Here is a 14,278-nt window from a genome sequence, read left to right on the forward strand (position 1 = left end):
AGGACGGAAGGAGGAGACAGTGGTCTTTAGTTCCCCTTCCTTGCGTCTCTGTGAAATAAGCTTCAGCCAATTTTCCATCCCTCAGAAACCAATTATCCAAGACATATGCCTGCGGATTTCTTGTTCTTCTCCTAAGAATTAAAAATAGCTAATAGAGTATGGCATTTGTCAAAAGAAGTTCTCGTTTGACCCTCACAACTCAGCACTAGATATTGTTGTGATTGAGTCATATTTTATTTAAGTTTGGTACCAATGTCAACAGAAAACCAGGGAAGCGGCATCTCTCAAAGTACCTGTATGTTGTGCTCTGTACACCCAGAGTATCTGTCACCCAGCAGAAGAAATCTTATGCATATGAAAATTGCAGTACACTAATGTAAAGTCATGGAAGGAACTAGAAGGAAATCTTCACACCGATGTCTAGATATGGAAAATATCCTGTATCTAAGAAAAGTAGGAAATCTGAGGCAAGAAATAGTGGGTACAGAATTCTGAAGTTTTGTGATATATATGCAAGGTTGACTGTGTCATGTTTGAATGTTAATCAGCCTGGGCGTTGCTTTATATAGTCTGAATGTCAGTTAAATGCAAGTAACAGGAATTGATGCTTTAATTCTCCTTTTACAGAAGAGAAATTATCTCTTCCTCAATCAGGGAAATTGTTAGGATCTTACCATTTGTAAGTGGAAAAGTGAATACTTTAGGATTTTGCAGGTTCCACAACACAGTGCCAAATCTTATCAAATGGTATTGACAGTCTATAGTGCTGCAGTGAAGATTATAAGGACCTCTCAAGGCACCAAGAGAAAAGAAAAGTGCTGGACTCAATTAGTAATGTCTGTCATTTGAGTAGGTGAAGGGGACATGGCACAAGTGCCACATCTTTGCCAGAGCTGATGTCTGATGGCTTTGACTTCAAAGCCCAGGCTCTCTCCACCCACATTGTACTTCATGTCTACCCAGCATCACTGACCTGTTTGTTCATGGGGTTGTCAGAAAGCATTGATAAGTCATTGTAGAAAGAAAAAATCGAAGACATTAAAAGACAGACATTTATGCTGTAGGTATAAATTATACCTACATTATAGGTAATGTACAGACATTATAGGTAATGTACTTATAAATCCATTGCTTTAGCCAACTGAGTTAATTTAGTTAAATTAGAGTTAAGGTCTTTTCAGGAAAAATAATTAGTTATCTAATTGCCAAACTGAATCAATCACACACACACACAAAAAAAAAACCTGACAGACATTGTCATTGTGGTTCATACTAATTGTTGCTGAATAGCTATGGACAATGCTGAGAGACTAGAGAGAGGATTGTTACTGATGAATCAAACTCTAAATAGTTTTTTCCCAAAGCACGTGTGTGGAACACAAGTTCCACAAGATAATTTGTGGTCACCCAGTATGTTTCAGAAGCCTTACCAACTGTCTCCTCCCCTCTGTCAAAATCCATCGTGTCAGTTAACATTTGGAAGGCCCAGAGAAGTTCTAAAATAGAGACACCCGCTTAAATCAGTAGTTTCCAAATTTATTCCTAGTATTTTTACTCCCATGATGCCCCACACACTCACAGAAGCATACACATTTTTTGTTTCTACTTGTAACAAACACTTTGCTCCTCTGAAATATAGTAATAAAATGCATTTGTGGCATGAAATGAACCGAATGAATTCAAAACACTGAAGTTGAGACCACTTTCCAGGGAGAGAATATATGAAGAAGTTGATGATAGATAGCATTTTGAGAAGAACTTTCCTAAGGCAATGCTGTGACATTTCCACAGACTCTTCCAGGTTCTCTGCCCAAATGCTAGAGATTGTGTGAATACCAGGGAGACTCTATTATACTTGATCTGATGGTGTGTTTTCTTGTGGGGGCAAGACTCCTGCCTCCCTTACCCACGATGGATAAGCTTTCCATGAAAAAATGGTGATGAAGGCAAAGAGAAGGTAGCCCAGAATCAAGGAGCAGCAGATGAAAGTTCCAGATGCCTCTGTTGAATTGGACCACATTTTTGCCTCACTTCCTCAGGGAAGTGAGAGTTTGCCCAGACTAAGCTTTGACAGGATGAGATAAAGCATTGTTTTACAGTCTCTCATTTAACATGTTCCGGTTAGAACAAAATCACCAAATACTGTGTGACTCTAACGGAAAATCTCAGTAGCCCACTTTCCATGCCAAACATAAAAGCTGGTCAACTCTGACCTACTTTTAAACATTTGTGAGAAACTCCAAGATAAGCATGTGGCCAATATTCTTCATTGTTTCCCATTCCTGCTCCTGGACAGGTGTGGATGGAAGAATTCTTAGGGCGTCCGTATTGGGCACACTACCCAATTTCTGAGAAGTAGTTAACAAGAGCTAATTCTAATGAAGATTTGAAAAAATTATCCTCTTTTGGATTGTTACATTGAATCAACAGCATTCATTTTAAGCTTATATATTTATATTCTTCTAGTCAGTTTTAAATGGTTTTGTTTTAATTTAAGAACTGACTATATTTGGGGGGTATTAAAAGAATCAGTCTTTCAGCACATGTACCATTTTGTGGGGAGATGCTGATAATTGAGAGGCTGTGGCTGTGTGGGAGTGGGACTTATGGGAAGCCTCTGTACCTTCCTCTCAGTTTTGCCATGGGCCTCACATTGCTCTAGAAAAATTAAGTCAATTGTCTAGTCAAACTATATAGACTACGGGCCATGTTTAAAAGGAACTTAGTCTTTATTCACAGAGTTTAGCACACTTGCCACAATTACAGTCCAGTTATCCATTCTTTTATTAAGTTCTGGGATGTTCACCGAACACATTTTAGCATGGGCCACATAAAGGGGGTTTTCGAGGCAGTTTCCAGCAGTGGTCCTCTGTCAGAAGCAGCCCTCTTGAGAAACGAAAGGCTGAGTTGCATGAACCTTTTAAATATAAAATTGCTTTTTTTGCTCTGTTGAGTCCAATGTTTTCTTCTTTTTGGTTGCTTGAATTTCAGATTGACTGTATCAAGGGAGAATCTTCACAAAGATAGAACCTCTGAGTATCACTCTGTGACTTCCATGTACATTACCAGCCATGAAAAATACATGGATATGTTGGTTTAAAATTGGATTTCAGGAACTGACTGTGGCTTTGGGTTTTGTGGTATTTGAGCTAAGGAAGAAAAAAGAACTCAATTCTTCTACCAGTTGAATATAGATAGGACATACATATTTAACAGAAATGTTGGTTTATCCCCATTATTTATGCATAGGTGGCACGTTGCCAGCAGGAGTGAATGCAGTGCCCAGTGTGGCTTGGGCTACCGCACATTAGACATCTACTGTGCCAAATATAGCAGGCTAGACGGGAAGACCGAGAAGGTTGATGACGGTTTTTGCAGCAGCCACCCCAAACCAAGCACCCGGGAAAAATGCTCAGGAGAATGTAACACAGGTGGCTGGCGCTATTCTGCATGGACTGAAGTAAGTTGATTCTCACTCAACGAAAGTCTTCTTCCCGGATGCTAAGTCTGATTAGTTGGCTAATCAACTAATTGATTAGTTAGGGCTACATTGAGAAACCCTGTGTAACTGTATGGAAGAGAGTACCATGCTTGATTTACAATGCCTGACCTCATTCTGTAGAAAAGAGTACCACAGTCAATTTGTAATGTCTAGTAGCACCTGGGTGGCTCACTGGTTGAGCATCTGCCTTTGGCTCAGGTCGTGATCCTGGAGTCCTGGGATTGAGTCCCGCACCGGGCCCCCTCAGGGAGCCTGCTTCTCCTTCTGCCTGGTCTCTGCCTCTCTCTGTGTCTCTCATGAATGAAAAAATAAAATCTTTTTAAAAAATTTGTAATGATTATATGACATTGAACATGGTGTATGGAAAATTGAGAGTGGTAGAACAATTCATCTAATCCCTTTTGCCACACCCCACAGGCCATTTCCAATGTTGTTTTCTCATGGTGACCCACTAATATTGACTTCAGTATAAACCAGGGGAATAAATGGGATAGCATGAGTAGACACTCCCCAAATCACACCTTGAATTGGATCGGTTGGGTGATTGTTTCTTGGGGGTTGAAAAGAGACAAGCCAGTGTAGCCAGGATGTTGACCATGCTGGATAAGAAACTTAGCAACAGTTTTATTTCATGTATTTTCCTTTCAGTGTTCTAAAAGCTGTGATGGTGGAAGCCAGAGGAGAAGGGCTATTTGTGTCAACACCCGCAATGATGTACTGGATGATAGCAAATGCACACATCAAGAGAAAGTCACCATTCAGAGATGCAATGAATTCCCTTGTCCACAGTGGAAATCAGCAGACTGGTCAGAGGTGAGATTAAAGGGCTCCTATTTCCCCTGGGTCATCTCTGATACTCTAATTCTGAGTCTCTCTGATTCTCTTCAAGTCTGCACCTGCTGCTCCCCCACCCTCCACCCCCATCTCCTTGATGAAGCAACTGTGGTCCTCTGTCCTCTGGACAACCATATGGGGCGTGACTGGTCCACTAGTGGCCTCAAAGGCACGGTGGGTCTGGCTGGATCACCCACTCTGATAGCTTCTATTGGTGATTTTTGAAATTCCACCAAGTCATTGTAAAGGAAAATAAGGACTTGATTAGTCATAAAGCCATGCTAACTTAGACTTGAAGTAAAATGAAAAAAGGGGTTTCCTGTTTTCTTGTCTGTAGAATAAGAAAATTAGACCCCAGTAAGGGTCACTTAGTAAGGTTAGTAAGTGACCTGTCTGATTTATTCATCCAGTTGCTAGTGGAAAACTTAGGAAAGAAAGGACTAGCTGAATGTTCCAGACTTTTGCCTATCTCCTCCCTTACCTGATGAAGCCTAAGGCAAACCCTCATCGCTTAGCACAGGTGGCCCTGGGACAGCAGGAGAAAGAACGCAGAGCCTCTCTCTTGGTTTTATGGTTAGCACTCACTATTAACTCAGCCCAGGGAGATCCTCACCAAGCAGGTGACTGCCTCTGCCTTCCTTCATGGGGACAAGTGGAAAGAGGACAGGAGTTCCCTTACTGACAGGCCAAGTCAGGAATGCAAGGAAAGAGGTGTTCCCCTGCTATGGCTTCTGCGCCCATTTCCTTATCTCAACCATGTAAGTGCAGTATTAACTTTTACTTTCAATAGCATATAAAATACAAATCCTAAAAGTGTATTGTTAATGCCCCTGAAATGGCACCCCGCAGGAACCTATGGTTCACAGTGTCTGATTCCTGCACAAGTTGCTGTTTTTTTTTCTGTTGACAAGCTGCCTTTGCTTCAACTCTAGTGTTTGGGTTTTAAAAAGATGAAAGAAGGTAATGGGTTAAAGTTTTACCTAGATAGCTAAGAATAGTTGAAGTATCATTTCAAATCAAAGAGCAAACCTTTGCAGGAAGACTTGTTGAAATGGAGGTGAGGGGATCTTAAACTATATATTCAGTATGAGCCAACATTCCTTCGCTTAAAAAACTGGGAACAAAACAGCAAAATGTTAATAATGAAGATCCCCAGGGAAGTGAGATTTTTTTTATTACTATAGTTTTCTCTTTTATACTTTTCTATATTTTTCAGATTTTCTGCAATGAGCAGGGATAATGATGATATTTAACATTTATTAAATGAACATGTGCCAAGCATGTTACTTAGAGTTTTTTCATGCAGTTTTCACAATTCTTTGCAGTAGACACTATTGTTATCCTCATTGTACAGATGAGAAAACGGAGGTACAGAACCATCAAACCGTCACTTGACTTAGTATCCATAGCTGATTGCGTTGGGATTAAAACTCACATTAGTCTGACTGATAAATTCCCTACACTTAACTCCTATTTTATAAAATCATAGATGTTTTATAGTACAGTGTGACTCCGACTTATAGTGGTTCAACTTAACAATTTTTCTTTCTTTCTCTCTCTCTTTTTTTTTTTTTTTACTTTACCATGATGCGAAAGCAATATACATTTAGTAGATGCCGTAATATGAATTTGGACCTTTTCCGAGGCTGGCTATCAGTGGTACTTAACGCTCTTGAGAAGCTAGGCGGCAGCAGCTCCCACTCAGCCACGCTATCATAACCACGTGAGGGTTGATAACCAATACACTTATGACCATTCTGTGCCCATTACTTTCAGTACAGAGTTCAATAAATTACATGGTATATTCAATACTTAATTATAAACTAAGCTTTGTATGGGATGATCTTGCCCCACCATAAGCTAATGCAGGATTTCTGTGCACATTTGAGGTTGGGTGTATTAAGTGCATTTTCAACTTAGGGTATTTTCAACTACCAATGGGTTTATCTGGATATAACCCCATCGTAAGTCAGGGGAGATCTGTATTTCATGGTGTAGTGCTATGCTGAGTTCATTCTGTACTTGACACTGTCCCAGAGCCTTTGTATATACAGAATGAATGAATGAATGAATGAATGAATGAATGAGAAAGATGTTCATTCATTCTTCCCATAGCTCAAGATTGCTATGGGAAGAGAGCACATCTGTTCCTGCTCATCCATGAATAATCCCTGGGAACCACAACACATTGTTCAGAAACACCACTGATTGGCTGTGCTTTTTATTACAGTGCCTGGTCACCTGTGGAAAAGGGCATAAGCATCGCCAGGTCTGGTGTCAGTTTGGCGAAGATCGATTAAATGATAGAATCTGTGACCCTGAGACCAAGCCAGCCTCCATGCAGACTTGTCAGCAGCCAGAATGTGCGTCCTGGCAGGCGGGTCCCTGGGGACAGGTATTTCGAACGATAAAGTTCTTAACTACATTCTTTCCTTCTTATCTGGAGAGGGCTTGCAAAGGGGCATTCCAGCAGTGGGGATTTAACTGCCGTGTCTTGTGACTTGCACTATACCTCCGTGGTGCCTGATGGAGCCCAAGAAGCTCTGCAACCATTTTGCCCCAGGTCTGAGGATTGCTGCTTGCCCTCCTGGAGCTGATTATTCCCTTTGCAGACACAAAGGCGTGTCCTCGCCCTTAGGTTAAAACTGTAGTTTGAGTGCACGAGCATTTGAACAAACTCACAACAGATCTCGTGTCTGGCTGATGTTATCTTCTAGCATGCTGCTGCTGCGGGTCATTACAGAATGGGTTCTGGAGCCTTCTGCAGGGGTATCTGGACCGGGATTTGGCAGGGATGTTTGGGTTCCCCATGTCATGTTTCCAGAGCTCACCTCTCATACATAAGATCTTTCATACAGAATTAATCTAATCAAAAGTTGCAGAATCATCTCATTTTGAAAGATCTTTTCTGAATCCTCTGTGTGTAAGTTTCAGAGTCTTTACTTGAACTATTTTTAAAGGAAAGAGTGAAAGTCTCCCTTGGGCTCCCATTTGAGAAGCCACTACTCTGGGAATTGAGTCCTTCCTAATATAGAAGCAAAAGCATCCTGGATACTATTTAAGCAGCCCTCCGAGTTCCCAAGAGAAGCAAAGCAGCTGTCGGCTGTCACTTACACAATCTCTTGAAAAATAACTCTCCCCCCACACTGCCCAGCCATGACCACTCAGTCTTCTAGTGTATGTCTTTATTTCCAAGATGCATGCCATAAATGGGAGCAGCTGTATTACCACATCCGTAGAATTTCTATCAAATTGACCTTCTTCTGAGCCCTCCCATGGTACAGCATCCACAGGCAGAATGGCTGATCGTGTCTTTATTATTATTATTATTAATAATATTAATATTAATAATAATAATAAAAGACACAAAGAGAGGCAGAGACATAGGCAGAGGGAGAAGCAGATTCCCTGCGGGGAGCCTGATGTAGGACTCGATCCCAGGACCCCAGGATCACAACCTGAGCCGAAGGCAGACACTCAACCACTGAGCCAGCCACCCAGGTGCCCACGGCTGATCATGTCTGATCAAGCTACACAAACAGGGAGAGTCCAGTTTCTACTTCTAAGTCCAGTTTCCTTTTTGTCTCTATCTGCATAACTCTTATGGAATAAGAGAAAGAGAAAGAGAGAAAGAGAACCCAGCTCAGAACACTGTTAAAATTTGAGTGTAACATCTTTTAGAACCAATGGGCCTATTTTTTATCTGTGTCTGCACCAGTCCTAGCCAGAGATTGCTCTTCCTTGTATTGAACATGCAATTCTGGATGACAAACTGGTTGTTGTTGTTGTTGTTGTTGTTGTTATGGTTTTATTTAAGAGTAACACATGTGCAGAAGAGAAATTTTGCAAAATGTAATTTAGCAAAAAGAATACCACCAAACACACTCAATTCTTTTTTTTTAAGATTTTTTATTTATTTATTCATGAAAGACACAGAGAAGAGAGAGAGGTAGAGACACAGGCAGAGGGAGAAGCAGGCTCCGTGCAGGGAGCCTGACGTGGGACTCGATCCCCGGGACCCCAGGATCACTACCTGGGCCAAAGGCAGACGCTAAACCACTGAACCACCCAGGGATTCCCAACACACTCAATAATGCACAGGTTATTAGTATTAATACATCTGATTCTCTTCTAATATTTTTAAACTAATATTAGGAGTATACTTAGTATATGTTTTTTACCTGAAGTAAAACACATGTCACACAATGAAGCACTTCACTCTGAACAGCTCAGTGGTTTTTAGTACATTCACAATGTTGGGTAACTGCCACCTCTATCTAGTTCCAAAATGTTTTCATCCAAAATGTTTCCATCACCCCATTAAGCCATTGGTCCCCATTTCCCCCCCGAACTCCACCCCCCCGGCAACGAACAATCTTTCTATTGCTGTGGATTTACTTATTTGAAGTATTTTGTGTAAATGGAATCATACACTGCGACCTTTTGCATCTGTTACTGTTCACATAGCATACATATTTCAAGGTCTATATCGGAGCACATATCCGTACCTCATTCATTTCTGTGGCTGCATATTTTATTGTATGAGTGTGTATGATTTACTTATTCCTCCATACCTAGCTGGATATTTGGATTGTTTGTTCCTTTGGCTTCTGTGAGTAGGGCTAAGATGAATATTCATGTACTAGTGCTTGTTTTAGGACCTCATTTCAATTCTTTTTGGGTGTATCTCTGGGAGTGGTATTGCTGGATCCTGTGGCAAGCCTGGGTTTAACTTCTTAACTGCCAGTTTTTCACAGAATCTGCACCGTTTTATATTCCTACCAACAATACACAAGGGTTCCAATTTCTCTGGCTCCACACCAGAGAAATTGTTATTTTTCACCCCTTTTTAATTATGGCTCTCCTAGTGGGAGTAAAATATCTCATTATGATTTTGATTTTGCATTTCTCTAATAACAGATGATACTGAGAATCGTTTCATGTACTTGTTGACCATCTGTATATCTTTTTTTGGAGAAGTATTGATTTGCGTCTTTTATCCATTTAAAAAAAGTGAAATTATGGTCAAAAAACATAACATCAAACTTATCATCTTAACCATTTTTCTAAGATTTTTTTTTCTAAGATTTTATTTATTGAGAGAGAGTATTGTGTGAGCATGAGCTGGGAGAGGGGCAGAGAGAGAGGGAGAGAGGGAATCTCATGCAGACTCCACACTGAGCACAGAGCCTGACATGGGGCTCGATCTCACCACTTGGAAATCATGACCTGAGCCAAAATTGAGAGTCAGGTGCTTAACTGACTGAACAACCCAGGAACCACCCCCCCATCTTAACCATTTTGAAGTGTACAGGGTTTTTTTGTTTTTGTCTTTGTTGTTTTTGTATTTTGTATCCCATGAAGCAAGATCAAAACCCAAGTGGAAACTAAGAGCCGGCTGCTCAACCAACTGAGCCACCCAGGTGCCCCTTAAGTATATATAGTTTAACAGTGCTTCTTTTCCCATTTTTTAATGAGGTCAGCTTTTTGTTGTTGAATTCTTGTTGTTCTTTATATTGTGGATTTCAACCCTTTCAGACATTTGATTTGCGAATATTTTCTCCAATCCCGTAGTGGGTTGCCTTTCCACTCTGCTGATGGTGTCCGGTGATGCAGAAGTTTTTAATTGTGATAAAATAAAACTTGTCTTTCTTTTGTTGTCTGTGCTTGTGGTAGCATATCCAAGAAATCATTACTAAATTCCATGTCACAAAACTTTTAGATAATCTGTTCATCTCAGAGTTTTATAATTTTAGTTCTTGATCTATTTGGGGTTAATTTTTATGTATAGTATGACTTAGGAGTTCAGCTTCATGCCTTTGCATATAGATAGGCACTTGTCTCATGGCCGTTTTTTAAAGAGAACATTCTTTTCCCCCATTGAATTATTAGAATTTTGTTGGAAATTGCTTGGCCATCGATGTATGAATTTATTGCTGGATTCAGTTTTTTCTCTTCTGTTTTGATGATTGTAGCTTTGGAGTCAGTTTTGACATAGGGATGTATCAAGTCACAGTCAAGGAGTGGAACTCCTACAAATATAATTCCAATGGGAGGTAGAACTAATTCTGAGCATCAAAGGGGTAATTGATGAATATAATTTGAGCAGAGCTGGATTGCCCACTTTTACTTAATTTCTCTGGGTGCCAGCTCTCTGTTCCACTATGATGGAAATTTTTTTTTTCTTGTAGAGTATTATGGGTAAAGTAGGGAAAGAGAAAATTTGCTGAAATGTGCATACCTTTTGTTGTATTTCTTTCCCTCAGTGCAGTGTCACTTGTGGACAAGGATACCAGTTAAGAGCAGTGAAATGCATCATTGGGACTTATATGTCTGTGGTAGATGACAATGACTGCAATGCAGCAACTAGACCAACTGATACCCAGGTAAGTCTCCTTTGTCCAACTCAGTTCTTGGCTTTGGGCAGCAAGAGGCTAGAATTTGCCAGGGGTTCAGTCAAATTTGAAGCCCTTCCATAGTAAGTATGTAGGTAGAGCACGAGGTTGATTCTCTAAATTGTCCAGATTTACCTCTTTGCTACATCTTGAATCTTGATGTACTAGTTTCATTTTTCTCTGGTTATTTGAAGTGTATACGTAGATTTGATTTGATTCTGATTTTTTTTTTTATTGGATAGCAAATGTTGGTTGTTTGGCTTTGTTTTCTTGAACTCAGACTTTTTTTTAATGGTTTCAACATAGGGCTTAGCAGATAGCATTGTATGTTCAGGCAGCAGTATGCTGGAGTTGGTCTGTACTGACTCACAAGAATTTTTGCAAGCTGGTTGCTAAATATAGGCATTGGTAAAAATTGAAGATATAAACCTGTAATTAAATAAATAGTATTTAAAGCTGATAAATACTCCAACCTTATCACTTTCTCATTGCTTTACTATTATCTGTGGTCTTGAGGTTATTTACATTTACATATATATCTGTATGGTGGAAATACTAAATAGTGGTGAGCTATTGCACATCTCTTCCCAAGTCTGTGTTTATCGACATCATATTGGTAGCTTGAAATTGGCTATGATGAGAGTATTTATACCCCAGAAATCAGCAAATGCTGTAAGTCAGGGTTTAAATTATTTTTTTAGACTTAAGAAAGGGATAGAGAAAATGGTAACAATGTAGATTATGCATTAATGCCTTAAAGAGTCTCATGTCTATGGTTGTTACATTGTAAATAACACAAAAAAATAAGGAAATACCCTTCTGGCATTTGGAAATTATTGTCTGATTTGGCACAGGAGTCATTCATATCATTCATGTCATTCATGAATAGAGTTCTGACATACATCTTGATTGTTTCCCTGTCACCTTACTCTCCAACATAAAATATCAACTCTCATTCATGTTAGAACTGCAGTTATTCAGCAATTACAACCATATCATGGCAACAGATCCAAGAAATCAACAAAAATCAGTGAAAGTATTCTGTGTGACTCAATTGACTATATGGAATTTAAAAGAAATAATTGTATATATTATTCTTATATGTAAATTGTGTGCTGTCTATATCCTTTATATCTGTAAAATTTATGATCAAACATCTATATATACTTGTAGATATATATCACATGTAACGTGTGTATGTATATATATATATAAATACATTTCTACAAACACACACATGCACATCTTTTTTCTCAAGAGAGCCAATTGAGCATCACTTCCAGCACCTTTCTTATTTATGGAAAGAGACTATGTAAAGAGAAGACTTGGGTTTGTATATCAGTTTTGCTGATTGCCAAAGACAGGAATATTGCCAAAGACATTATTCAAACCCTGACTATGCCCAGAGCTCATGCTCTAAGGCCCCATCTGGCATGTCCTGCTTTGGTTCTGAGGGCCTCAGTCTGCCACATTTCCACATGTGTTGTTAAAGGATGAAGAGTGTCAAAAAGTAAATGAATATAGTAGTGTTGTTCATCTTGTCATTGATCAATGATAAAACACCACTTGTGACTGTTGTCATCTTTCTTTCTTTTTTTTTTACTTTACTGTAATGTTCTAAACCACATGTTTAATGCCTGCAAAATGTTAGCAATTACATCTAAACAGTCATGAAATAAGGATTTAGCAACTCCCTTAGGGATTCAAAATACACATTTCTTCTTAAATTATTTTGTAACATCCGATGAAGTCTTGGGCAGTTCCCACAGTTAAAGCATATGGAAAATTTCTTGAGATTTTCTTTGGACCATGGGCAGAAGATTAACAGGTTCTGGAGCCAAGTAATAGAATTTCTCCATTTGGTTTGTAAGCTCCCTAATATCAGGCTCAGCAGTGAGCTTCTACTCTTTGCACCATGCCTGGCACATCTCAGGCATTTAATCAAAGAATATTTGCTAAATTGTAAGCAAGTATCATTTCTGTTTTCCCATCTATAAATCTGAAAATGCTGTCTACACCCAGATAATCTTAATTCATCATAGGGATTTCCTCTGAGTGGTTGAGGAGTGTTATATACATTTCAGGCATTGGCATATTGAATACACCTCTTAGATCTAGATTTGACCATCAACACGGTGGGAGTTCTCCTTAGGTGAACTTGGAAAATCAGTTCATGAGTAACAAATTCTGATTAGGGAATTAATTGAAATGTGCAAACAGAATTTGGTCTTCAGAATTTTAAACAATTGACAGTTGACATTTTGAGATGATATCCTGTTCTTTCCCAATGTATGTGCCATTTTACAATAACTTTTTCTTTTTCCACTTGAACAGGTAAATAACTATGGTATTAAAAATTATAGGTCAACTCCTGCCCTATATCAGTACACACATAGAGTGACTCAGATCACACTCCATTTTATAGTTGAAAACACTGTGGCTGACAGATGACATGTGATTGTCCCAGATTCACACAGAAATCCGAGGCATCAGAATTCTTAGCCCTTAAGTTTTTATTTGCCTTGACCATTAATGTGTGCATGAACTTCAAGGTAACCTTGGCCTTTTTCCCTCTCTCACATCTAGGACTGTGAATTACCATCTTGTCACCCACCCCCAGCTGTCCCGGAAGCAAGGAGAAGCACACACAGTGCACTAAGAACCCAGTGGCGATTTGGGTCTTGGACACCAGTAAGAAATAGAAGGAAGACATAGAGAAGGGTGGAAGGGGAGGCAGAGGTTCTCTGACATGACTGTAGGAAGTGGGTTACTGTCCAGTGAATCATCGTTTCAAAATAACATACCTGCCTTATTTTACTTCAACACTCAGTGCTCAGCCACTTGTGGAAAAGGTACTCGGATGAGATACGTCAGCTGCCGGGATGAGGACGGCTCTGTGGCTGACGAGAGCGCCTGTGTAACCCTGCCTCGACCAGTGGCAAAGGAAGAATGTTCTGTGACCCCCTGTGGGCAGTGGAAGGCTTTGGACTGGAGCCCTGTAAGCGAGTGGATTCTTTGGAATTGGGAAATGACTGGGGGAACCATAAGCAGATAACTAGGGACAGGTCCCAAATGTCGATGGGTATTATTTTACAATTGGACTTAGTCTGTGATTTAAATTATTTTGCCTTATCTGTGTACAGCTGGTATGAATCTTAACCAGATGTGCAAGAAATGGATGTTGTTAAAACGTGTGAATCAGTATGTAGTTTACATATGCCCCATCCTGGTGGATTGAGTGGAAATATTCATGTTAATTGAGTCACATGAGAATATAATTAGCTGGTGGAGTACCAAAAGGGCCAGGGAGAAGAGGGGAGTAAGGAGAGGGCCTCTTACCTTGAGTCTGGATGCCTCCTGTAATCTCAGACTCTTGAAGTCCAGTGGCTCTTGGCTTCCCTGTCAAAAATGGGAAATGAGACCCCCCCTCCCCCCATCCAGTACCATGGGCTCGGCCTCCTGTGCACACCAGACACCATCTATGGGCTTTTATAAAAGTAGAAAAACCTTTGTCGGGGCACCTGCGTGGCTCAGTGAGTTAAGCGTC

General features: G+C 39.9%; 1 protein-coding gene across 2 annotated transcripts in view; it reads left to right on the plus strand.

Annotated features, from left to right (window-relative positions):
* ADAMTS9 (ADAM metallopeptidase with thrombospondin type 1 motif 9) overlaps positions 1 to 14,278 on the plus strand; it is a 160,037-nt gene that overhangs the window by 68,198 nt on the left and 77,561 nt on the right. For both annotated transcript variants that reach the window (XM_025985181.2, XM_025985185.2), the window contains 6 exons: positions 3,250 to 3,460; positions 4,151 to 4,315; positions 6,567 to 6,731; positions 10,603 to 10,722; positions 13,318 to 13,422; positions 13,562 to 13,729. In XM_025985181.2, coding sequence (XP_025840966.2) covers positions 3,250 to 3,460; positions 4,151 to 4,315; positions 6,567 to 6,731; positions 10,603 to 10,722; positions 13,318 to 13,422; positions 13,562 to 13,729 — 934 coding nt within the window. The remainder of the gene's footprint in view (positions 1 to 3,249; positions 3,461 to 4,150; positions 4,316 to 6,566; positions 6,732 to 10,602; positions 10,723 to 13,317; positions 13,423 to 13,561; positions 13,730 to 14,278) is intronic.

This window comes from Vulpes vulpes, chromosome 9, assembly GCF_048418805.1.
Source record: "Vulpes vulpes isolate BD-2025 chromosome 9, VulVul3, whole genome shotgun sequence".
NCBI lineage: Eukaryota > Metazoa > Chordata > Mammalia > Carnivora > Canidae > Vulpes > Vulpes vulpes.